The sequence below is a fragment of the Plasmodium yoelii genome, assembly GCF_900002385.2.
Source record: "Plasmodium yoelii strain 17X genome assembly, chromosome: 10".
Lineage (NCBI taxonomy): Eukaryota > Apicomplexa > Aconoidasida > Haemosporida > Plasmodiidae > Plasmodium > Plasmodium yoelii.
In genome coordinates, this window is record NC_036182.2 from 415,641 (window position 1) to 441,942 (window position 26,302).

The 26,302-nt window shown below is 24.1% G+C and overlaps 6 protein-coding genes across 6 annotated transcripts; 2 read left to right on the top strand and 4 right to left on the bottom strand.

The window, feature by feature from the left end:
- Window positions 1-473: 473 nt before the first annotated feature.
- On the bottom strand, window positions 474-1,916 carry PY17X_1007500 (Flap endonuclease-1; the record flags this gene model as incomplete). Its single annotated transcript, XM_725015.1, has 1 exon — window positions 474-1,916. One exon carries the CDS (start codon window positions 1,914-1,916, stop codon window positions 474-476), a length of 1,443 nt encoding a protein of 480 aa, XP_730108.1.
- Window positions 1,917-4,988: 3,072 nt separating this feature from the next.
- On the top strand, window positions 4,989-7,988 carry PY17X_1007600 (sporozoite invasion-associated protein 1, putative; the record flags this gene model as incomplete). Its single annotated transcript, XM_719392.1, has 1 exon — window positions 4,989-7,988. One exon carries the CDS (start codon window positions 4,989-4,991, stop codon window positions 7,986-7,988), a length of 3,000 nt encoding a protein of 999 aa, XP_724485.1.
- Window positions 7,989-9,017: 1,029 nt separating this feature from the next.
- PY17X_1007700 (perforin-like protein 1) lies at window positions 9,018-12,514 on the bottom strand (the record flags this gene model as incomplete). The annotated part of the gene is made up of 8 exons (XM_022956178.1): window positions 9,018-9,388; window positions 9,506-9,902; window positions 10,093-10,520; window positions 10,677-10,867; window positions 10,973-11,181; window positions 11,323-11,762; window positions 11,926-12,027; window positions 12,205-12,514. The coding sequence occupies 8 exons, from the start codon at window positions 12,512-12,514 to the stop codon at window positions 9,018-9,020; spliced, it is 2,448 nt and encodes an 815-aa protein (XP_022813258.1).
- Window positions 12,515-13,893: 1,379 nt separating this feature from the next.
- PY17X_1007800 (conserved Plasmodium protein, unknown function) lies at window positions 13,894-14,859 on the bottom strand (the record flags this gene model as incomplete). The annotated part of the gene is made up of 1 exon (XM_719389.1): window positions 13,894-14,859. The coding sequence occupies one exon, from the start codon at window positions 14,857-14,859 to the stop codon at window positions 13,894-13,896; it is 966 nt and encodes a 321-aa protein (XP_724482.1).
- Window positions 14,860-16,080: 1,221 nt separating this feature from the next.
- On the top strand, window positions 16,081-18,610 carry PY17X_1007900 (tRNA N6-adenosine threonylcarbamoyltransferase, putative; the record flags this gene model as incomplete). The annotated part of the gene is made up of 5 exons (XM_022956179.1): window positions 16,081-16,528; window positions 16,622-17,444; window positions 17,588-18,141; window positions 18,280-18,373; window positions 18,475-18,610. 5 exons carry the CDS (start codon window positions 16,081-16,083, stop codon window positions 18,608-18,610), a joined length of 2,055 nt encoding a protein of 684 aa, XP_022813259.1.
- A 566-nt stretch (window positions 18,611-19,176) lies between these two features.
- PY17X_1008000 (conserved Plasmodium protein, unknown function) lies at window positions 19,177-25,698 on the bottom strand (the record flags this gene model as incomplete). The annotated part of the gene is made up of 1 exon (XM_719387.2): window positions 19,177-25,698. The coding sequence occupies one exon, from the start codon at window positions 25,696-25,698 to the stop codon at window positions 19,177-19,179; it is 6,522 nt and encodes a 2,173-aa protein (XP_724480.2).
- Between the last annotated feature and the right edge of the window lie 604 nt (window positions 25,699-26,302).

Here is a 26,302-nt window from a genome sequence, read left to right on the forward strand (position 1 = left end):
CATATATTCGTATACTTAAAAAATGGCAAATTAATGACATTTCCCAAAAGTTTGCATATGCAAATCACGTGGAAATATGAAGTTTGGAAAAAAATGAAAAGCAAACTAAAAATTGGGGCATATGTATAATATACGTCTACGCACATATTCTCGAAACCTCTTTGTGTAAGCATATCACCCTTTTTCATAAAAATTAAGTTAACGCTTTTGAAAGGTAGTCTTTTTAATACTAGTAGCAGTCTTTGGGCATAAAAATAATAAAAATAATTATTGTTTATAACATTTTCAGGTTAGTTGTTATCAGCATTTTTTAATGGACTATTTTTCATATTAAAAGAATTATTATTAGCTATTACGATATTGGTATTATACTGTATATTTATATATTCAAATACTGATAGTATTTACGGCAGTGTGTTTTATACTATTAGTAGTGTACATTTATATATTACTATTAAAATTTACGTTATGATTTAACATACTATATCATTAGTGCATTTTGGAATATCCATTGTTATATCATTAGAAGAAACATCTTCTTTTACGTTTTCATTTTTTATATTACCTGATTCTGAGTTTGTTTTTTCGTCAAAAATATTTTGATCGTAATCATCCTGATCATCTTCTTCATCTTTTACTAAATTTTCATCGGATTTGTTTTTCAGTTCATCAACTTTTTCATTATTTTTCTTCTCATCCTTTACATTGGTTTTCTTCTTTTTTGCATTAAGTTTAGTAGAGCTGTCATTATTTATTTCTCTCTTTTTCCCTTTACCTTTAGTTTTTAATACTTCTTTTTGGCTTTCTTCTATAATTAATTTTGTGCTTTTTTTTGTGCAAGTAGTGAAAAAGGTGTCAAGACGTCTTTGGGTTGTTACCTTTCGAGCTTTTAATAATCTGGTAATATAGTTTGTTACTCTAACTTCATTAAAATTATGTTCTTTAATTAAAAAGGTTTTTAATTCTTCGATTTTGGGTTCACACCAATCAATTTTTACTTCACTTTTTTCTAAAACTTTTGGATTAATAAATGATTGTCTAGCTTCTACATACTTAAAATTAGCAGGTACTTGATATTTATTTTGGTCAATATTTTTAATAATATTTTCAATACAATTATACTCTTTTATTAAATTATAAGCGGTTTTAGATCCTATACCTTTTATAGTATCACAATAATCACATCCACAAAGAATACAAAAATCTATAAATTCATCCATTGTTAATTTTAATCCTTTTAATACTTGTTCTAAGTTTATTTCTGTTAATATATATCCTCTTTTGCTAGAATTTTTATTTTTATTTTTATTTGACGACGCATTGGCATTTAAGTTTCTTATTAATATTTTAGTTCCAAAAACTAACGCATCTGCATCTTCAGTAGCAGTTGCATGTGCCATTTCATATTTTGTTAAAAATGCACATTGTGCTTCAGCTTCGCATGGGCTTTCAATAACAGGTATCCCCATTAATGTTAATAATTTTTTTGCTTCTTCATTTTGTTTTTTTGTTACTCTTACTGTTCTTCCACTTTGTTTTTTTATTTCTTCTAAATTTCCTTCTGCTTTTGCTTTTATTAATAATTCTTCGGCTTTTTGCCTTTTCTCTCCTCTTTTTTCTAATTCCGAACCCTTTAATTCAGGTGGAGCTCCATCAAAAACATAAATTGGTTTTAATCCATTTTCCATTAATTTTATAGTTCTTGACATTAAACCAGATATGTGTGAAGTCGTTTCACCTGACTCGTTCATTAAATTGCCATATTGATCTCCATCTCTAATTGCTATTATAAATTGATACAAAGACATGGATGCGTCAATTGCTACTACTCTTCCCATTAAGTTTTCTATTTTTATCTCTTTAATCGCATTTGGAGCAGTGTCCGCGATAAATTTGGTTAACCCTTTAATTCCCATTTGGATTGAATTAATAAAAAGTCAAAATTTAACTGGTTAAACGTACTTAAAATTAGCCAAAAGGTGGTAATATTTTTAATATTTTCGATATTTTGAAAAAATTTTATCACAGTAAAAAAAGTGCGAAAATAATAAAATCAATAAAAATGAAAAGAAAAATGAACAGTAATGTGCATATTTTTACTGATATTCGAAAATATTTCCAATTCTCATTAACCCTTCATTAATACATGCTAATTTAATCTCTCAAAAAAAAACAAAAAAGCGCATAATTGAAATCACTATTTGTGTGGCTTTATTATTCTCTTGTTAAAAATAAAAAAAAAAAAATTACTCCGAATTATTTCCGTATTTTATTTTAACTTGTCCATGCATCTTGATTGATATATGTATTTTTTTTTCTCTTTTTAAATTAAAAATTGAAAAAATAATAATTCTTAAAATTTCATCCAATAAAATTTATATATTTATCAATCCATATATGTAATGTAATTTTTTATTAAAAAATATATATTAAAAAAAATTGTACATATGAAATGATAAAGTATATAATTGATGAAATTATTTTAGTGATTATTTATTTTCCTCGAACCAACTGAATTGTAAATAAATAAACAAATGGATATGTGTTTAAAACATATATAATATTTATGTATATTATATCAAATTGTGCATTTCCAATGGCTTATGCCACACATAATAAAAATAAATTCACTCGTAATTTTCAAGCCTTTAAACATCTTAGCATTCATTTTTAAGTTCAAATTATAAATTTTATGCTTTGTCTATATTAATGGATATAATTACACTTCAATATTTTACTATTTCACCATTTCATTGTGCCATTATTTTATCATTTTATTGTTTTAATTTTTATTAACTCATTTATTGAATCACTTAATCATTTTTTCTAATTATAAAAAACGCGGCATAAATAGTTCCATTCACCTTTTTAGACAGTATTATAATATTACACATGTCATAATATCTTTTATTTTCTTCTCTCTTTGTATATACATATATAGAAAAAAGAAACAAATATGTAGTGTTTTTCATATAATTAAAATACACAAAAATATATATATAATTTCCCTTTATTTTTTTATTTATGTTTTATAAATTTCAAAATAATGATTTTTTTGCTCATTTTTTTTAATGTGAAAAACTAAGGGTAAGTACCATTATAACGGCAACCAAACCTATACCAAAATAATTTACTTAAATATTTTTAAGAATGAAAATGTACTGTCAAAAGAACAAAAAAAAAAAAAAAAATTCATATATCATCACCATTTTTAATATTCACGTAAGGAGGGTTCGTGTTAAATATTTCGATAAATATTCACACTACAAATAATTTCAAGATTTCTTTTTTTTATATAACTTTCTTAAAAGCATTTATTAAAAGAAAAAAATCATAATAATTTTCAGGTATTTCTCATGTTTTTTTCCTATTTAATAAACTATGCATAAATCTGTATTGTCTTAAATCTTAAGCAAATTTGTATTGCTTCATCAAGCTTATAAACAGATAAAAGCTCATTTTATTTTCTATGCAAAATATTTACAATTTTTATTGTGTTTTTGTTAAAATTTTACAAATCATACATGTATTCATAAATATATTTGTATAGCTTTAAAATATTCGTAAAAAATATATATTTCAATCAGTTTATTAGAATAAATATATGATTCAGTATTAAAAAATGTTTACCAATTTTATGTAAGCTGATCTCATACATATATAAATGATTTTTTTTATTTTATTATTTTTGGTACCCTAAGATAATAGCTTTACCATTTAATAATCATCTTAATTGAAAAATGTTTGAAATAGCAAATGTAACATAAATATATAATATGTATAGACACAAATACATAATATATGATTGCGTTTTTTTTAAAGTACCCATTTGGAATTTATAAAATAATTTTAATCATGTTGTTGAACATTTTAATTTTCTCATGCATTAAATGCAATTAAATAAATATGACTCATTTTTTTTTATTATATATTTACCCCCTTTTATCTCTGAGACAAGATAATAATTTTTTATATTGTAAAGGTTAAAATACTGAAAAAAATAGAATTTGCATTTTAGCTAAATTAACAAAATTATTTATATAATAACATGTCTATTAGCATAATAAGATTTAATAAAGCATGTATTTTTCACTTTTATTTAAAATATTTTTATTTAAAAACAAGCCAGGTAGCTATATTTTTTTTTATGGGATCTACACATAAACAGCCAAATAATTTAGCTATTTATGAAAAAAAAATTAATTAAAAAAAGTCAAATGTAACAAAAAAAAAAAATTGATTATAATATACTTTTTAATAAAAGTATATATATTTATTTGTTTTAGGGAAATTTTATTTTATAATCTTGATATCTTTTTGATGTAACTTATAATGCGCATAAACAACCTACTTATGTTGATATGTATTTCATTTATTTTCACAATTATGTGGATCATAATAGTTAACTCAAAAAAAATGAAAACGAATATAGGATAAAATATATCCAATAAAAAAACCCAATAAAAAAAACCAATAAAAATAATAAATATAATTTAATAACATCAAAGGATAAAATTTTAAATGAATTAACATCTTTTTTTAATTCATAATTGTATTATAAAAAATGTGTATAACATAAAATATATTTGTATATTAACAACACTTTGTGTTTTCATGTTATATGTACATTTGTCCTTTAAAATATTATAAATTTCATAAACTTATATATTTGTATTTGTTGTTTTATTATATTATTTTTAATTTGTGTCTACTTGTACCACCAGTTTTATATAACACTTATAAGTGTAAATCTCTCTCTACATAAAAAATTAAATATAAATTTTTTTTGTTTTATACGTTATGTGTAGTTAATTTTTTTCATAATAAAGTATAAATGTTGTAAGTTTATATGATATACTATATACATACACCGTATATATAATATAATTGTTTTACTCATAAAGATATATATTCATACTCTCATTAAGGAGTATAAGTTAAAAATATATTTTTTTTATTTAAAAATTTCCTCAAATTTTTTTTGGAAAATGGAAGGCTCACCCATGTTTATACTGTTATTCCTAATAGGACTACTTAGCATTTCATCATCATATAACATACAACATAATGAATCTGGGAATATCCTTAAACACAAATATAAGAATTATAGGAACAAATCGAATTCCATTAGTCCGAATAATTTAGCTACAAATGAAGAAGAAGTTCCATTTGATTTTAAAGAGAATGGATTTTACGGTAAATATCATCATACGAATTTTATAGAATCATCAGCATTTTTAGCAAATTTGATGCATGATAAAGAAGATTCAACTTATACAAATAGTGAATCTTACACAATAACAGGAACAGTTAAAGGGATAATAGATGGATATCCTGTTTCAGTAGCGTTAGGAGCACAGTATTCTAATAATTTTGATTATTTGCATATAGTAAAATTAACTGTCGACAATCCACAATTTAAATTTAGTGCTAAAAAGGGAAGATATTACATACGTACGTTTGGTCCATCCTATATGACCCCAAGTTCTATAAAAATTATTGTACCTTGTAATAAGTGTAAATATATAAACTCCAAATATTCTGATGAAATAATAATAGCACCTTATGAAAACGATCCAAGTACTTTTATATATGAATGGGAGTTACAATCATCTTCTCCTATTCCTATGGAACATATAAATACAGTCCACAATGATGATGCAGAATGGTCTCATGCTCATGATTTATCAAATGAAATAAAAATAGATGGGTCTGGTAGTTCAGCACTATTAAAAACATTTTTTGGGATAGAATTATATGGTTTGTGGGGTTCTGAATTTTCAGATAGATTACTACAAATCTTATCTCGTTTCCCTGACTGTATTAAAATTGATCAGTATAATACCAATACTCAAAATTCCCAAAGGAAACCTCAAAAATGGATTTTATTCCATGGTGACTTAGGAGCTTATGATATGGATATAGAGACTTATGACGATACGGATGATAATGTTTATAGTAAAATAGTACGAGTATCAAGTAGGGCTTTTGGATATTCGAAAAAAGTAGTTAAAACATCTGAGAAAAATGGAATGTTTTTTTCACGAAGATTAGAAAAAGTAATTATAAGAGCTATTTTAGCTAATGATTATAGATTATTCACGAGATATTTTGAAGAAAAGCATGGAGTTATGTTATTAGATCCTAGTTTAGACAGATATTTAATAGAAAAGGTAACTGGATATTCACATGAAGAATATCAACCATGGCATCAAAATATTGAAGAAATTGTAGAATTAGCTACATCATGGGACGAATTACCACAAGGTTTTCAAAAAGTTCCTGGTTTAAAATATTTATCAAGAAGAAAAAATGGAACAACACATCCCGTATATCCCACAGCACCCGCAGTAGCCTTTCCAGGAGGTCCCAATGTAAATGGACTTCTTGAATTTATGGAATCAGCATTTGTAAATTATAAAGATATTTCTCATTTAGTAATACATGAAGTTGGTCATTTTATCTATACAAATACATTATCTGATGAATTGAAAGGAAAATGGATAAGCTTAGGTCAATGGTATAGTGAACCATTATCACCTAGTCAATGGGCAACTAAAGATGAAACAGGTTTCGTTTCCGCATATGCACATGACAAAACTCCAGGCGAAGATTTTTCAGAATCAATAGCTTCATTTGTATTGAATTCAAGATTATTAAATTCTAGAAGCAGTAGTAAATATGAATGGATTAAAAAAAATCTATTTAACGGTAGTTTTTATGTAACCACTGGAACCCATAAATTTGAAGTAATCAATTTAGGTAATGATGTATTTTATTATCCAGGAAAAGTTAAAAAAATACATGTAGAAGTATTAGGAAGTTCATCTGAAACTAAACTTGTAAAAATTGATATTAATTTAATTTCTATAGAAGGAAAAGATGTAGGTTGTGCTAGAAGTGCCTATGCTAGATTTTTTTCTGAGCAAGGAACATACAGAGATGTACACTTTTTTGCAAAACAAGATGACAATAACGTTACATCTGATTGTACCCATCACTTATATACAGAATTTTCTGTAAATGCATCTGAAAGTAAAGGAAAATGGGTCGCTGAATCTATATCATTCACAGGACAAAATAATATAGAACGTTATACAGGATTAGGTTCCTTTCTGTGTTATGCATATATAAATAATGAAGACGAAGATATAGAAGAACCAATCCCATTATTAAATTCAGCACGTATATATTCATATGATGGTAAAAATGGTGAAAATTCTTTATTACGATTAAATATATTAGTTTTAGACGATTCGATGCTATCTATACACGGTGGAACATATGCAAGTTTTGCTTCTAGTGATAATGAAAGTTATTCATTTAGTAAATATACTTATATGAATTATGATTCGGAATATGATGTTAATAAATTAAATACTGATTATTTTGTGAACAGTATAGATACTAGTGGGTTTAGGGAAGTAAATATCAATTCATGTAGTGCATATACAAAAATGGATGTATCTAATTTAAAATGTTATCAGGTTGTCAACCCAGTCCCTATACCACAATATTGCATAGGTAGTAGATATTACTTTAGACAGTTTTCAGTAGAAGATGAAGGAAGAAATCAAAAAATTTTAAATGTTTCTACAAATAATTTCTTCGCTGATTTAAAATCATCAACAATTAGGGACAATGAAGGACCAATAATAAATAATGTTAATATAAAAAGCAGGCAAGCTAATCCACATCATGACGGTGAAACAGAAGTGACATTAGATTTTTATATATATGACAATTTAGCAGGGGTGGATACTGCATATGTATATTTAAGAGATCCACATGGAGGTGTCCATTATTTTGATATACCAAGAACTTTATTACCTAGTGGTGGTGAAGTTAAACATGTCAAGCATATAATTATGCTACCAAAAGGATCCATGGCAGGAACTTGGATACTTGAAAAAATTAAGGCATCCGATGTCTGTAAAAATGAGACAATAGCCACCTATAGTTACAGTGTTTTCGTGGACAATTCATAATCGTCGTAATAAAAAAAATTAAAATAATCATAGTAAAATGAAAATATACTATAATTTATAGAAAAGTTGTATGTATAATACCGAAAATGGGTATAAAAATATGCACATAATACAACATTTATGAATATATTATGTACACATTTATATATCCATATTTTTTTCATATATTTCACCATATTCTATTATACTATATTTTTTTTATGTATACTATGAATTAATATACATATTTTACTCGTATTATATTGCATAAAATATTGAATTATCTTAGCCTTATAATTGTTTATACCGTTTTGAAAAAACAAATTATCTATACTTGAGAGAACGCATATAACCCTCATCTTATTTTAATAATTCCTCAACCACACAATTTACACATAATATGTGTGTATATTTTTTAATAATTCTAGAGGTTAGTTTCTTGATTTCTTTAAGAATATATATATGAAAATACTTTGTTTTTTCAATATTCTTTTTGTTGCATCTAGATGTTTTCAGTACAAATATATATACATGCATAAGTTTTATATTTTATATAATTTAAAACAAAATAAATAAACACATTCATCTCTAAAGAAGTAAACTATTCGTTATCCCTTAAATAAGACGAAAATAAATAAAAAAATAAAAATATATTAACACCCCCAATTGAATAATATATATATAACGCGGAATCCGAAAGATATATCAAACTATTGTATATTTGTTAATATTTTAAAGATATTAAGAGGTTGTCCATTGGAAATGTGTACAGATATACACATTCATAGTGTTAACCTCAAAATAAATAGTAAGTTGTAAAAGGCAAAAAAATATTATTAAAAAAATATAAATACAAAAAAATAAAATAATAAAGCTATACGATACGTCTACATGGGTTCTCATATTACATTATTTTAAAAAAATGGTTCTATTACCTATTTGGCTATTAAATAACATTTTAATATTATAAATTAGCCATACAATAATTATGTATGCATATATCATGAAGAGGTGCGAATTGATTTGTGTGTCATATAAAATCATAAAACATTATTCACTATTTTTACAAAGAATGATAGCAAATAACGATTTATAATTTGTATATCCTATTGATTGGCCTGAACCATGTACTGAGCATGATTTTAAATTCTTTAAACATTTTGAAAATGGTGATTTTACGTATGGGCTGGATGTATGTGTTTCTCCTGCAAATCCAGTCAATATCGTGCCATTTTCTTGGCAATTTAAAACTAATTGCCCGTCATTAAATTGTTTTGATCTATTAACTGCACCATGGAAATCATCTTTTGCTACAGTTGTCAGTTCATTTATACCTGACCATATTGTTGCATCGACACAAACAAGGTACATGTAATTTTTGTCGTTTGAGTTTCCCATATTTAGCGAACAACTTTTCATACCTAAAAGGTGAAATTTATTAATACAAAGGAAAAATAATGAGAAGTTGTACACATATATATATGTATATGCATTTTTATTATATGGTTTATATATGACAATAATTAATAAATACTAACCTGGTCTACATGATGTAATGTGGCTGTGCATAGCCGAAACACCTTTCCCCGATGAAGATGAAAATCCAAATCCGAAAATAATTGTATAATCATTGGGACATTTTATCGTATTATACGTTGCATTAGTGGAAGTTATTACTTGATCAGAAAATGGCATAGCTTGTGTTCCACATTCAATATAAAGATAAGACACATCATATTTATTTGTGCTTCCTTGTTTCGATGTACAGCTATTTAAACCAGATTCACATATTTCTATATCATATCCTTTTAGCCTTGATGTATTATCCCAAAAATTTTGTTTTAATACATACCCGAATAAAACAACTTGGTTGTGTGGACATTCTGCAGTTATAGGGGGTGCACCGATTTTAGTAATTGTAGTTGACGCGGTTAACTAAAAGAATTCAAAAAATATGAAAAAATATATATTGATGGATAGATGGATTTATAGATAAAATACACATCATAGTTTATCTATCAAATAGGTTCAACTTAAAAAGGTAGTATAATCAAGCATGTTTAAAGAATACTTCCTATACACGTATATATATGCAGCATATTTATTCAATATTTTTATATATTACTATTTTAATTATATCATTTTCATCTTTTTGTATAGTTCCATGAGGAGATGATCCATACAATCTAGTATAATACAAAAGTGCTTTTTCATATGATTCTTTTAATTCTTCAGAATCAAAACTTTTATAAATTGGCAATAATTTTATATGTATTGGCATTGGGTTTGATGAAACTGTTTTTGACCATTCATATAAATTTTCTTCCTTTGTTACATCTTTAATTGGATTTCCTCCAATAACAACTAGTTTTTCACTCATGTCATATGAACTGTTATCATTTTTTGATGAATTATCTGAACTTACAGATGTAGATCCCCCTACACTTGCAAACCCAAATTGGGCTTGTATTTGTGCTTTTACACTTACTCCATCTTTTTTCATTTGGTTCACTGATGTGTTAGATACATTTATGATTTTTGTTATTTTACCACCTAAATTAAAATAATAAATAAAATAAAACAATTTATAATCAAATACAAATAATAAAGGGTCATTAAATCCACCATTTGATTAAAAGTGTGAATATAGAAAAATATTGTAGATAGAAGTAAAAATATAATGTTATTTTTCCACCATTTTTAAATTACCTAATTGTGCCTCAACGATTATATGTGTACCATACGTTTTAAAAAATTGAATCCATAGTTGCACATTTCTGCATTCCTTAGTCATCTTTTTTTGTTCATATACGTCTGGTGTACACTCACTATCTTCATCCAATCCGGTGAATTCCCTTGGAAGAATATCTACTGCATTCATATAGGCCGTTGTTTGTTCCCTAAAGTGTTATAGAATAGAAAACAATATATCAACATGCGCAATATATAAATATTTATTTTACATAGATGAAGAAAATATACACATATATGTTATTTTTTTTTACCAAGGAACATAAGGTGGTAACCCAATTGTGTATTTTATGCAGTTCGACTTTATAAAATACGTTTTTGATGTTCTTTTAGAAATTTCATTAATAAATTTTTTATATCCAGTTGATGCTGAAAAAGATCCAAATCCCATATAACTTCCAGATACGCTCACATCTACCGACAAATTTTTTGTATATTCTGAGACACTAGAACATTCGTTTATCTGCAAGAAGAAAGGAGAAATACTCATTTTTTATATGTTTTATTATTTTATATTTTGGTTGGTCGCTTAAACGGTCATAGTAATTAAAAAAAAAATTATTTTATGCATCACAATGTGTTTTCATCATTTCGTTTATTTTACCGATTCAACTCTGCTGCATGCATTTTCTTTCCTTATCCATGCATTTATCGGTTGTAGTGTATGCAAATCATTTGCAATTCCATGATTACTAAATTCCCAATTTAACAAATAAATTTGAGCCCTGTATCCGGGGTCAGATAATGAATCTGTTTCTCCTAATGGATTTCCAAAGAGAATATCATATCCTATACCTACAAAATATAATCCAGGGAATACAGACATATGTTTATCAATTACACTTTCTGGGTTTTTATTTTCTGCATGGCTATTTTGTGTAGAGTTGTCAAGGTTTTCATCATCTGTTTCTGATTCATCATCACCACCTTCGTTATCTGCATCATTAAATTTATATTTTTTAAAAAATTTCTCTGTTCTATTTTTATTTTCATTTATTTCTTCTTCCTGTTTTTTAATGCTAAATGTTCCTTTCTTGTCTTTCTCTGTAATATATTAAAATAGTAAAAATGTATAAATATATGGATGATATGGTTCATATGTATAACAACGCAGTTGAGTTGTATAGTAAATTGTTTTATCATTTCTCTTCTACATAATGATTTCATCATTATTTAATTTAATTTTTATTATTTTTTTAATAATTACTTTGATCAGTTTTATCTATATGCTCATTTTGTTCTTCATCTTTTATTTCAGTATTTTTATCATCTGTATAATCATCATAATCATCTTCATCCTCATCATCACCTAAAAAAATAATATTTGCACAAATTAATATACATAAAAATCCCATTCAAATAATGTAAAATGCAAATGACCAAAGATGGGCACTTTAGTATTCAATCATTATAAGACATTTTCCTATATACATAATACTTGTACAAATATGTATGTACACATATATGTTATGATATCATAATTTACCTGCAGAAGTAGATGCATCATCGTCAAGCATATCATATAAATCGTCATCACTATCTATTTCCTTTTTTTTTTGATTAACAAATGAAATATTATTTCCAGGATTGCATGATATGTCATTGCATAAAATATTAATAGGTTTTTCCATGGTCCCTAATTCCACATTTTTATTAAATTTATTTTCATTATTTCCATCTCTATGATTCTTGTTATTGCGAACTGAGATACGCAGGGAATTTATAAAGGATTGTTGATATATACATAATAAAATAAATAAAACAGGCAATGACTTTTTTATATTTCGCATTTTCATTTTTTCAATTACATATATTTGTAAATATATACATTTTCCTTTTCTTTTAATTACTATTTTTATTTATACTAGTATTTTACTTTTTTTTGTTTTGTCTAATTTATGTATCAAAAAATCTTTATTGCATATTCCACAATTCAATATGCATAAATGCCATAATTCAAAGGTATCTTTGTTTATTGTTTTTTTTATTTGTAAAAGATTGTTAATAATATTAAAGATCCACAAAATATTAGCGGAAAATAATGAAATAAATTATGAACAAAAATATATTTATTAAAATCAATGTAAATATTAAAGATATAACAAATTTCAAGCAACTAAAATAGACAACATTATTTCTCTATGTGTTAGCAAGCTATTGTATATATGGATATCCCAAATAAAAAAAATATGTATATTTAATTAAATAAAATAAAATATAATTTTTCAAAAGGAAAAATATGTTAAGCTCATAATAAAATTATATTTTTCGGTTGTATTATTTTATAACGTAATAATGATATAAAAATGACAAATAACATACACATAAAGAACACATACTCGAGACAAAAATATATTTCAGAATATATAGGAAGTAAAAATTAAAAATATATAATTAATAAGTGTATAACCCAAAAAAATGTGTACTTAATAAAAACAAACAAGTACCAAGAGAAAAAAAAAAAAAAATGCATGCATGTATTATTTTAAAATATAAAGCTATGACATCATGCTGTGAAATTTCGAATGAGCTGGTGATAAAATAATTTTGTATATACGTTACAATAAGCATTTAATTTATTTTATTTTATAAAATAATTACTTCTCTCCATTTTACATTGTCTTTATTTATTTTGTTATTATTAATACACTCTCTACACATTTAATATTATATAATAAATTAATTATATATTTATGCAATTTTATGAACAAAATGTGTAACTAGCCAAACTTATTTTTCAATTTCATCATTAAAATACCAAAGAAATTTTTTATAAATATAAAATGGTAAATAAATTATTTTATTTGTATTTTATATCAATATGAGAAACGAAATGAAAATTGTCTTTTTTATTAATTTTTTTTAGTCCTATAAAGTTATATTTTAAAGAATTTAACTTCTTATATAAAAATTAATAAATGTGTTAAAAAAAAATTAACGCAAAAAGTTTATATAGCTAAAAATAGTGGATAACATAACAATTATATTAAGATGAAATATATTCGATTGAAATTTAATATGCATAAGTGCAAATACTAATACATAAATTAATTATAGGTCATGCTTAAAACATTTCTCTTCCACTTCAGTTTTTCTTTCAGTTTATACATTTTTTAAATAAACTATATTTTATTAACATCTTTTGTTTCGTCTCTATATTAATCATTCAATAATTTTATTCGTCATAATAATAATAATCATCTTCTCCATCATAACCATTGTCATAGTCATTATAGTAATCATCGTCATACTCATCTTCGTATTCGTCATAAAATTCATCCCTTGTATTATTATAAGTATTTTTTGAAGGAGTGGAATTATGGATTCTTTCTGAATATGTAGGTAGAGATGAATTTTCATCCCCTAAAAATGTTGGAGGTGATGGAGTGTCGGAACCTGAAAACATAGGTGACACTGCAGAAATAGCACCTGAAATAGATGTTATCATACTTACTATACCTATTATTGCTCCAATAAATTGGGTAAAAACTTGTGGATGCAATTTATTTCTATTTAATATATTAAAATTGGTATCATTATTTTGTAAATCCTTTCTTTGGTCTTTGAGCTGTGGTAATTTATCGTTATCGTTTTTTACAATTTCCAAATTTTTATTTTTCATATTTAATTCATTACCTATCAAAAGAGATAATACATACTCATCATCTTCCTTTTCAATATTTACATTAAATACAAATTTTATAAGTACATATGTTGTAGCTGAATAATCTGTTTCTAGTGAATACATTTTCCTTTCTTTATATAAATCTTCACTAAATATACTTGTTTCGTCTAATGGATATAAAAAGTTCATAATATTTTCTAAATTTATAATATCTAATTTATGGTTTTCAATATTCATATCCAACATATCAGCTTTTTCTACATTAAAATCATCATAAATAAAAATAGCTCTAATTTCAGTTGCACTTTTTACCAAATAATATTTATACGTCCTTAAAGAACTACCCAATAATTTTTCATTTTTATCAACTAAATTTGATTCATCAATTATAAATTTGGCATAATCTATAAATTCCAATTTTTTGTCTCGAAGTACTTCATTCGTTGAAATACCATATGTACTGGTTATTTGTAAAAACAAAATAGACAAAAAATATATATAATTTATTATGCTCATTTTTTTTATTTTGTCTTTAAACTTTTTTATACGTTTTATGAAATCAATAAAAAGATAAATAAGGAATGAAAAAACAAAAGTGAGATCGAGAAAAGTGAATATTTAAAGTTTTATTATGATTTTTTGATAGTGCTTTCCACTTATATAATATATATATATTTATTTATTTAAAAATAAATATGGACAAACGATAAAAAGAAAAAGAGCTCACAATTTTTTAATAAGTTATTAATATTTAAAAAAAGAAATAATAATAAATAAACATATATTTTTATTCATTTTTTTTTTATTATAACCTATGTATCATGTTATATACAATTAGCAAACTTTAGCTAAACAATAGTTGGCACATTTTTTTTTTTTTCATTTGGCTAGTCAAAAAAAAAAAATATATGCTATATAGCTATTTTTGACTCTATTTTTCTCAAAAAATATGTGAACAGATCGACGAAAAAAACGAAATGTTGTAAGAGGGAAATGCTTTTTTGCAATGACAAGGATACGCATATATGGAGACAATTCATCTATTAAGTCTTAAGTTATGATAATTTACATTTTATGGTTAAAAAATTTTATTATTTTTATAATCGTAAGAATAATAAAAGTATAAATATGAACTCGATTATTAAACCTATTAAATAAATAAGTGTATATATAGAGTGTTACTCACCTTTTCCTATACATACAAGTATTGATGATACATATCACATAACATTATAGACACCCTACGCGCTTATTTTTATTTTTATTTCATATGTATCGAATTACCGTGGAAAATAACGATTTAACAATTTGTATTCGCACACAAATTATATAATTTTAAAGAGTTTGATAATTATTACATATTTAAGCTTTATGCGTGCATATTTAAATTATATAAATAGGCACATTCACAACGGAAAAATATGCAAAACTATTTCATCATTTCAAAAAAAATATAGAGAAAAAAATTTAATAAGCAAAAACACCAAATAAACGGAAAACGGAAAAAAATATATTAATTAAAAAAAAATAATTATAATAGTAATATAGTGGCAAATTTAATAATAAAGAGCAATGACATAAAACCAAAAATGATTAATAAATGCAAAGATAAAATTCTTTAAAAAAAATGAAAAAAAGGAGAATATGAGCTATTATATATATAATATGCTTAGTACATACGAACTTTCAGATTAATATTAGAAGGAACATGCAACTTTAGAACTTACAATATGAAACATGAAATTAAGAGCATCAACATGTATTGTTTTTTTTTTGTTGTTTTTTATTCCATGTTTATTCAATTCATACAAAATAGATAGTATAAAAATTAAGAATTTATATTTTAGTGATACTTTAAAAGGAACAGTAAATAAAATTAACAAACAATTTAAAAATAACTATGATGATTATGATGTTTGTAAATACAACAAAATTCCCAAAATATTAATAGATAGAGATAAAATTAAAAAAAATAATAAAGAATCAGGATATATTGTTGGAATAGAAAATACGTGTGATGATACATGTGTCTGTATAATCGATTTGCAACTTCGAATAATCAAAAACTTTATCATATCCCATTTTAAAGTAGTTCACAAATATGGAGGCGTATACCCCTTTTTTATTAGCTCCATTAATAGTGTGTTTTTAAAACATTATGTGAACAAAATACTAGAAGGAATCGGTAACACTATGATTATAAAAAAAAATAAATATATATACAGTTCCCATAAATGTGCATATATATATTCATGTTCTTCTATCCTTTTCCTCACAGATGCATCAAAAATTAAATGCTTCGGATTCAGCGTGTGTCCTGGTATATCTCAGAACATGGACACAGCTAGAAATTATATAGGAGATTTCAAAAAAAGACATAAACATATAAAAGCTAGCTCAATAAATCATGTATATGCCCATGTTTTGTCACCATTATTTTTCAGCTTTTATAACGACAAAAATACATTTACAAATAACTATGAGTATAAAAATGAAAGCACACAAAAAGATGACCACACAGATCATATTAATATGAATCTTTTTGATACTATAAAAAAAGATAAAATACAAATGGATAAAATAAATTCGCTTTTAAAAGTTTTAAATAATAACGATGTAACAAAAACAAAATTAAAAATGATAACTGCAGACGATTTTTTAAATTATGGTTCATATGTTTTAAAAAAAAAAAAAATTGATGATAATAATATTCAATTAGATGAAACAAAAAATAACATAAATCAAATAAAAGAAAATACTAATATGGAAAAAATACCATTAAATTATATACAAAATGGATATATTTGTGTTTTAGTCTCTGGTGGAAGTACACAAGTTTATAGAGTCCAAAAGGATAAACAAAATGATATTAATGTGTGCAAAATATCGCAAACAGTTGACATATCTGTTGGTGATATAATTGATAAAGTTGCTAGGCTTCTTAATCTTCCTGTTGGTTTAGGAGGAGGACCATTTCTTGAACGAGAATCCGAAAAATATATTAAAACATTGAACGACCAAAAAATTAATGAAGACATATCATTCGATCTTTTTGAGCCGTTTCCCGTCCCATTCGCTCCTAATAATAAAATTAATTTTTCGTAAGATTTTCTTTTGTATTTGATGTCATATAATTAATTATTTTCCATTTTTTGGTTTTTGTCTAAATTATATTAGCATGTTCCTCAAAATATAGCTTATCATGAATTTTGTAGCATATGTCATTTTTCAATTTTTGTTCTAGATTTTCAGGAATTTTTAACCACCTTAGTAAAATAATAAAAGAGCTAAAAAAAGAAAAGAATTTCGAAAACGAAAAAAGTAAATATGCATATTATTGCCAAAAATATATATTCAAACATTTGTTAAATCAGCTTAATAAAATTATGTATTGTTCAGAATTGCATTTTAATATAAAAAATTTATTCATAGTAGGAGGTGTTGGGTGTAATAAATTTTTGTTTGAGAGTTTAAAAAAATTGGCATTAAATAGAAATAAAATAGAAAACCAATTAAAAGAATATATTAAATTAAAAAAACGATTAAAAAAAAAAATAAAAAAAATTGAAAATAATAATTTTTTAACAAAAAAAAATCCACCGACAAATAATATGATCAATGAAATTGAATTAAGTTCGTCTTTTGCTTGGAATTTTTATTTAAAAAATCTATTAAAAAAAAAAACATCAAATGATATTTTATTAGCTCTAAAAGCATTTGATTTTAATTCCTTTACAAAACTCAAAGAGAAAGGTTCCTTTTTATTACAGGATCAATTTCTCACGTCGTCAATAACACGTATGATTTTTGTCTTTTCCTTTTATTTTCTCAATAATCCTCCAATATATGTTACAGCGTGTAAATGTTTATTGTTCATTCTTCATAATATTAATTATAGAAATCTTTATTGTATTCCATTTCTTTCCAAATTTACAGAGCCGTGGAATGTGTATAGAACCCCCATAAATCTTAGCCGGGATAATGCAGCAATGATATGTTTTAACACATTGTTAAATATGCACAACAAAATGTAATAACATAAAAGATGCATATATATACATGAATACATATATATTTCACGTGTACTATATTTACACATACAAATGGACATTCACTTTTTCATTTTTATAGAAACATACACGAAGATATTTCTGAGATTAAAATTAAGTCGACTATAAAAACCCAGCTTCAAAACAATTTCCTTCTTTTATCCGATATAATTGTTTTTGATGTATTTTTAGATTATTTTGATCATAATGTAGCATAATTTGCATACATATTTTAGTTTTTTTGTTAATTGATTTTTAAAATTTAAAAGCAATTGTGTTTATGTTTATTTACCTTTTTTATTATTTTTTTTGCGTGTTTCATAATATTAATGAGAAAAAAAAATTATTAAATTTGTTTCAAAATAAACATTTTTCTATACATTAAATCTGATATTTGTGAAAAATCTTATGTCCACTATAGAACAATATATAACGAATCGCTCCATTTTATTTATAGTATACAGTTTAAAAGTTAATTAAAAAAATAGAGATATAAATTGGGGCAAATTAAAATTATAAAATTTAAACAAATATTCAGCTTGTAAAAAAAAATAATGAAATAATAAACAAAAAAATAATAATAAATATACAACAAACATGATAACTCATATACATACATCTACAAAATATATAAAATTGTGGGTATTCCTTTTCCGTCCTTGGATAATTCACGTGTAGCTTTTGCGGATAGTTCACGATATTCTCACCTTATAACATTTCATTAATAAAATTCAAACAAATATAAATTTTTCAAAGAGCAACAAATCTGCCCTTTACACACAGTTTACACCTTTATAGTTGTGCATTTGTCATTAATAATTGAATAAAATTTCAAAGAGGATTCATAAAGATCGTCCAAATTTTGAATATAACTGCTATCCTTCGAATAAATATAGTTACAGTAAAAATTTGAGCGATTTAATGGCATGTTTTTATCCTTTTGTTTATTATTTTGTTTAATAACTGAATTGAGGGATACAAATGGCTGTAAAAAAAAATCTTCATTATAAGGCCCCCATAATTTATATATTCTGTTAATATAATAGAGGTTATTTTTTTTATAAAAATATTTTATTTTTATTGGTTTTGTTACACATAAATGTATACTTTCTAAGTTTATATAATCATAACTTGCTTCACAAAATTTGTTATATGAATGAATACAATTTTTGTATAACTTTAAATATATATTAATAAAAGAACACCCTATTTTATGTGGTATTATAAAAATATATTTCCCTTTAACAATTATTGCTGATAATATACTACTGTGTGATATATTTATAAACAGTTTAGCATTCAGTGGAAATAAAATAGGTTCAAAATCTTTATTATATAAATCGATTAAAAAATGTTGTATAGTATTTAGTGGAACATATTTAGAATAATAATTATTTATTTTTGCTCCATAAATGGTACTTATCTTAATTTTTATTTTTTTTTCAAATAAGTTTTTACTTAGATTGACTGAATTATTTTTGATTTTCGATTTTTCATTACTATAATAATAATATAAAGGAAAAAATTCGTTAGTTTCAGCACAAGTATTAATAATGATTCCAGATGAAAAAGACAAATATAAATACTTTCTCAATGTTTTGAGATTAAAATATTTTCGATTAAATTTGTAAATACTATTTGCCCCCAAATGAACAAATGGGATATTGTTATCATTCCCTATATAGCTATTTTTTTTTTTTAAAAAAATTATGTTATATACTTGAGAAACGATACTATTATTCGTATCACTAATTAAGTTTACGTAAAATAAATAACTCCCTATTTTGCATGATTTAATAGATATAAAAGGATTAAATTCTTTCACTAAATCAGTTAATATTTTTTTTTTTTGTTCATTCTCTAAATTTGTGGATATAGCTTTTAAAGGGCCCATGTTTTCTCGGTAATTCATTTTTTCTAAATATCTAATATTATCTATATTGTTGTTCAAATATATATTTTTATAATTAACAAAATATTCTAATTTATACGTATTTAAATTAATTTTATATATACTATTAAAATCGATAAATGTGAAAGGCAGCTTTTCTGTCTTAGCATAAAAACTAACAAACGTGTTTATTCTATTATTACTGGGTAAATAAATGATACCACTTTCAAGCTTCTCCTTGTTCATATCTGAATTCAAATTTTTGGTTATAAGGTTAGTGAATAGATCGATAGAACCTATATAATCTACAATTATATCTATTTTAAAAAAGTAAAAATGACGTATTGTTTTCTCTTCTTTGTCTATACATTCTATTTTATGTTTACCCCATTTATTTGCATACATTTTATATTGATTGATATTGTTATAGTTGCAGTATTTTTTGTGATTTTCGTAATATTGTTCTATTTCATCAAAAGTAAGATCCAATCGATTAATTAATTTTTCTTTTTCCATAGACCAACTAAATATTTCATAATAACTATGGAATATTGGATATATGTGTAATTTTGCTTTGCCAATTCGATTACCTGTTTTTATAGAACACATATAAATATTTTTTCCTTGATTCAGTTTTTCAACTCGCTCAACAAAAATTATTGGGCTTTTTCGTTTATCTTGGTCATATCCCAAATTGTGTTCATCTCTAACAACACACAAAACGGTTGATATAAATGGGTGATCGAATTGAAAAACAATTTCCATTGTTTGATTGAATGGGTGTAAAACAATTTTATTTGTTGTTGGATTAAGTAATATCCCTTTTTTGTAAATAACGATTTCTATCATGTTAGAAACTACACGGAGATATGTGTTTTTATACAATTTGTATTTTATTTCAATTTGTATAAAATATTTTCCGGTATCCTTTATATTAATATTGTAGAATATGTCTGATTGTATTTCATCATTTATTGAAAATTTTTTTTTTATTTCTTTTAATAAGTTATTATTATGAAGAGAATATATATCAATATGTTTCATCGTAATTTTGTTATTATAATTATGGAATAACTTTATGTTTATATTTTTATGAGCAACAAAATCAAATTTTTTATTATATTTGTTTAAAAATTCTAGTCTTAAAATTATTTTATCTGCAACTTGATAATATTTCTTTATTGTTGATATTTTTACTTTCCATATTTTGTCCATATATATTTTCATTTTTAATGGGTTTGTTGTGTATATTAATTCGTGTCTTATTGTTAAAATACCTTTTGTTTCATGCTTTGAATTAATATATAGAGGAATTTTATTTCCAGACTTGCTTTTGCATTTATTTTGTCTACTATTCACATCGTTGTCCAGATTTACGACGATTTGTTTTTTTTCATCGGCTCTATATTCACAGGGCAAATCAGAATTAATGGAATCAGTTGAAAAAACATGACCCCTATTCTTTACATCTGAGTAGTCTATAACACAACCTCGCATGAAACGCAAAACTTCTATTTGTTTATTACCTTTAAACGATTTTATCAAATTTTCAGGACGAATGTGATCATTTTGAGGAAGAAATATATAAAATTTATAATAAATAAGAGGAGAATATAAGAGAACCAAAGTATTATGACATGCGTATATATTATCGTAAAAATAAAGAGTAAAATATTTCTCAAAATAATTATAGACATGTTCATTTTCATATGAATATGTAATATTTAAAAAAAAATGTGTGTCTGTACATTTGAATAAGTTTTTGACTTCGCTTCTATCATTTTTTATATTGCAATTAAAATTTTGTAAATCATTTTTATAATTTAACGATATTTTAGTATTTGTTTTGATTACATGCTCATTTGGTGTTTCTATGTTATTATAAGCATCTAAATAATGCGACTTATTTTTGAAACATATTTCATAAAAGTTTTTTCGATGAGGTTCTAACTTATAAGTGAATGAATCATTTGTTAAAATCACATTTTCATTTTCATCTACCAAAAATGTTTTTATATAATAGCTATCATTTTTAAATAAAAATAAAGTTGACCCATTTATTACATATAAATCGGTTATGTACCTATCAAAAATAGCTACTTTAATTGAATATGGGTATTTAAAATGAACTGGTAAAAAATTATTTGTTGAAATATTTGATTCGTTTTCATTACCCATCATTTCTATCATTATGTTAGATGATATTTGTTTTTTATTTTTGCTTGAATAACAATAAATAAAAAATTGTTTTTGAACACGAAAAAAGGGATTATAAAAAAAGTGATAATTGTTAAAGGCTGATATATTATACCCCTTTTCTAATCGATTATCTTTGTTTCGTTTCCTCATTTTAGTATTGTCACTATAAGTGTTTCTTATGATTTGTCCAGGGTTAAATTTATTAACTGGGGGTAAAGCAGAAAATATAATGTCATATTGAAACAATCTCCTATTATATAAGTGTCTTGCATCATTAAATCTGGTATTCTCAATAGAAACTATACCAGTGAACATATTTTTGTAAATAGATTTTTCCTTATTTTCGTAGAGAAAAAAAAATACATTGTTAAATGTTTTTAATAAAAAAATGTTTTTAAATATAAACCAACTGGAATTATAATTATTAAATGTTCTATTCTCTTTTATAATTATATTTTTATTAGTATGTTCAGAAAAAACTGTTATTTTATTGGGAATGTTATAAAATCCGTCATATATTATCAAATTGCTAATCTCATTAAATTTTATAAATTTGCTACAAACAAAATCTTGGCATAAAATTCCTTTTACTTTATTATATATATCAAATTCTTTATATGCGTTTTTTTTTATTTTACCGTCTTTTTTATATATCATATTAATACGATTTAATTTTTTTTCGATTTTTCCTTTGATTTGAATAAATGCACATGCATCCTTAAACTGTTCTTTTATCTTTTGAAATTTCCAATATTTATTTATCACTTCAACAAATTTATTCTCATATACAATTAAGATATCGTTATGTAGTGTTCTGAAGCAACTACTAATCTTTATATGCCCAATTTCATTCTGATTAGAAGTATTACCATAAAAATTGCTCAAACCTTTGTTGCAATTTGGTTCGCTACACGGCGGGTCATTTCTTGTATAGTCTGTCTCTTTTTGGATATTACTGTTTCTTCTGCGTTTCAGGTATTTCCATTGCTTTGTGTATATCGGGTTATCTAATTTAGACTCCATAAAAAGGTAAACATTCGTTACTTCTCCTACTTCTATATTTTTTTTTTCTACAATAATTTTAAACTCATTAATTTGATCTACTAGATAAATTTTGGAGACAAAACAATTAATCAAATTATGTTCAGAGCAAAATGCTAAAGAAACAACAATGGGATTATTCTTTAATCTTCCCAATTTTGTTTTTTTATTCACTCTTTTTTGATTTTCAAATTTAATCGGTTTATCTTCATTACCAATTTTTCTACCCTTTGTATTATTATAATTGTTATATGTGTCTGTCGAATCCTTTTGAATAATTTCTATAACTTTATCAGTAGCCTTAATGCGCAAAAAGTTATATTTGTTAAATATTGTTATCTTAGGATTGGTTCTATTATTCAATCCTTTGCAATTGTAATACAGTTTTTCATTTGGAAGTAGCATAAAAACAGAGGCCATACTTATATCATTTTTTATGAAGCAATGTATCGGCTTCTCCACATGAACATTTATAAAAATTTTATTTTTATCATCACTTTTTTTGCTAATATTATTAATATCATGAGTTACCTCAATTTTTCGTCTTACCCTTTCGTCATTAATAGCATATGCTGCTAAGAACAAATTTGCTATATTTTCGTCAAAGTTATAGATTGAATAAACATTATAATTATGCTTCTTTGGGTGTATATCCCAATTATAATTGTAATTACCTCTATTTAGATATGTTAATTGTATTCTATGTTCAGAATATAATGTTAAAATACAAAGATAGACCTTTCCTGAAACAAAATTTTCTTGACGGTTTACTTGGTTATTTATTTTGAAATATCTCTCTATATATAAATCATCAAAATAAAAATTATTTTTATAGAAAAAATGATTTTTTAGTCCCTTTATTTCTTTGCTCATTAAAATTTCCTTTACCATTTCGGTATCTTTTTTATATGTCTTTGAATTTAATTCAGAAAAAATTTGGAAATTATCAAAAAATATTGGATATAGGCAATTTATTTTTTTTTCTTTTATTGAGTATATGTATATAATCGCTGAAAATTTTTGTTTACTCCATATATTTATAACACTAATAACTGTTTTATTTTCTTTCTTTGATATTTTTTTAAGTTTTATCTTTTCTTCTGATATAATATCATAATTTTCATTTGGTAATATTTTATAATTATTATTAAAGTTTATTATATAACTTTTTTCTAGACATTTTAATAAATTTATGTGATCTATATTTTCTATTATTTTGTTTGTTCTATGGCTTCCCTTTTTTAAATATATTTTCCCCATTTCTTCAATCATTTGAGCAGTGAATGATCGTTTAAGTATATTCCTCATTTTGTAACGTTCACACTTGTAATCACTATTCCCAATTTCATTGTCACTGTTTCTCCTTTTTAGAACCAGATTAACGAGAGCACCTTCAGCGAAATGTGCATCATTTGGAAGCAATTTGTGTAATTCATGAATTCGTACAATAATGGGGAAAAATATAAATTTGCATGTATTATGTATTTGTACAAATAGTTTCGTGATGGCTGGCTTACTTTTTGCAGTAACATATATTTCTAGTTCACCCTTAACACATTTGATAAAAGCATTTTTTATATATTTATTATCATAATAAACTGTAAAATGGCTATTTTCACAAATAAGTATTTTCTTATTTTTATCAGATAATATATAAACATTTTTTCTTCCAGTATTATTAATATATAGAGTTATATAATTTTGAGGAATAAAAATATAACTACTTACAAGGTATTCTATAGAAATATATTTTTTTTTATCCTTTTTTTCTTTGCTTTCCATTACTATGTAAGATGACAAAGATTTGCATGCAACCTTTTTTTTATTTAATAAAATAAGTATATCACTAGAACATATATTATCTGTTTTAATGTGTTTGTTCATACTATCTTTAGAATGAGTAAACGTGTCTGAATCAGGCAATTGTATTTTTTTTTTTTCGTTTTTTTTTTTTTTTGGTATGCTATCATCATTTTTTAAATAATGTATATCAAAAAAGTCGTCATTTAAATAATACCACATACAACATTTGTCTAAAATGCCAGAGCTATAATATCTTAAATTCTTTTCTTTATTTAAATTGTCAAACCAAATTGTGTCGCCATTTATTGCATTATGTTTTCTGCTAATTTCTATAAAATATACAATCAAAAAAGGTAAAATGAAAATTAGCATTTTTTCTTATTTCCCGTTTTATGATCCATTTATTAGACTAACCATTATTTATATCTGAAGTATTCATATAACACTTATCAAAAATAAAGCGTCCCCTTAACATAATACAGGACAAACAAAAACACACCCCTCCAAAAAAAAATAATCAAATAAAAAAAAAATAATAAACTGCTGAAAAGCAATTATACAGAATTATATGTCACATTGTTTTTAACATAATTAAGGGTAAAATTGAATAAATAACAAAAAAACTGTAAATATATAAAAGGAAATTAAAGAATAGCATTTCCAAATTTTAAAGCGGAAAAATTCAACAGTAAAAAAAAAACGGTAACATAATGAACAAAATTAATAACTTTAAATATAAATAAAATCATTAGTTCATCAAACAATACATTAAAATTAAAAAAAATAAATTAATATTAAATAAATAAAAAAATGATAATGAAAATTATGTAATATTATAATGTTATTATATTTTCACTGATTAAATATAAGTTCATAATTTGTGTACACCCTCTATTATTCTAGGTACCTCTTCTTTCCTTTTTTTTATTTTATTTTTACTTCAATTGGAAATTAACCTAAATATGTATTATGCCTT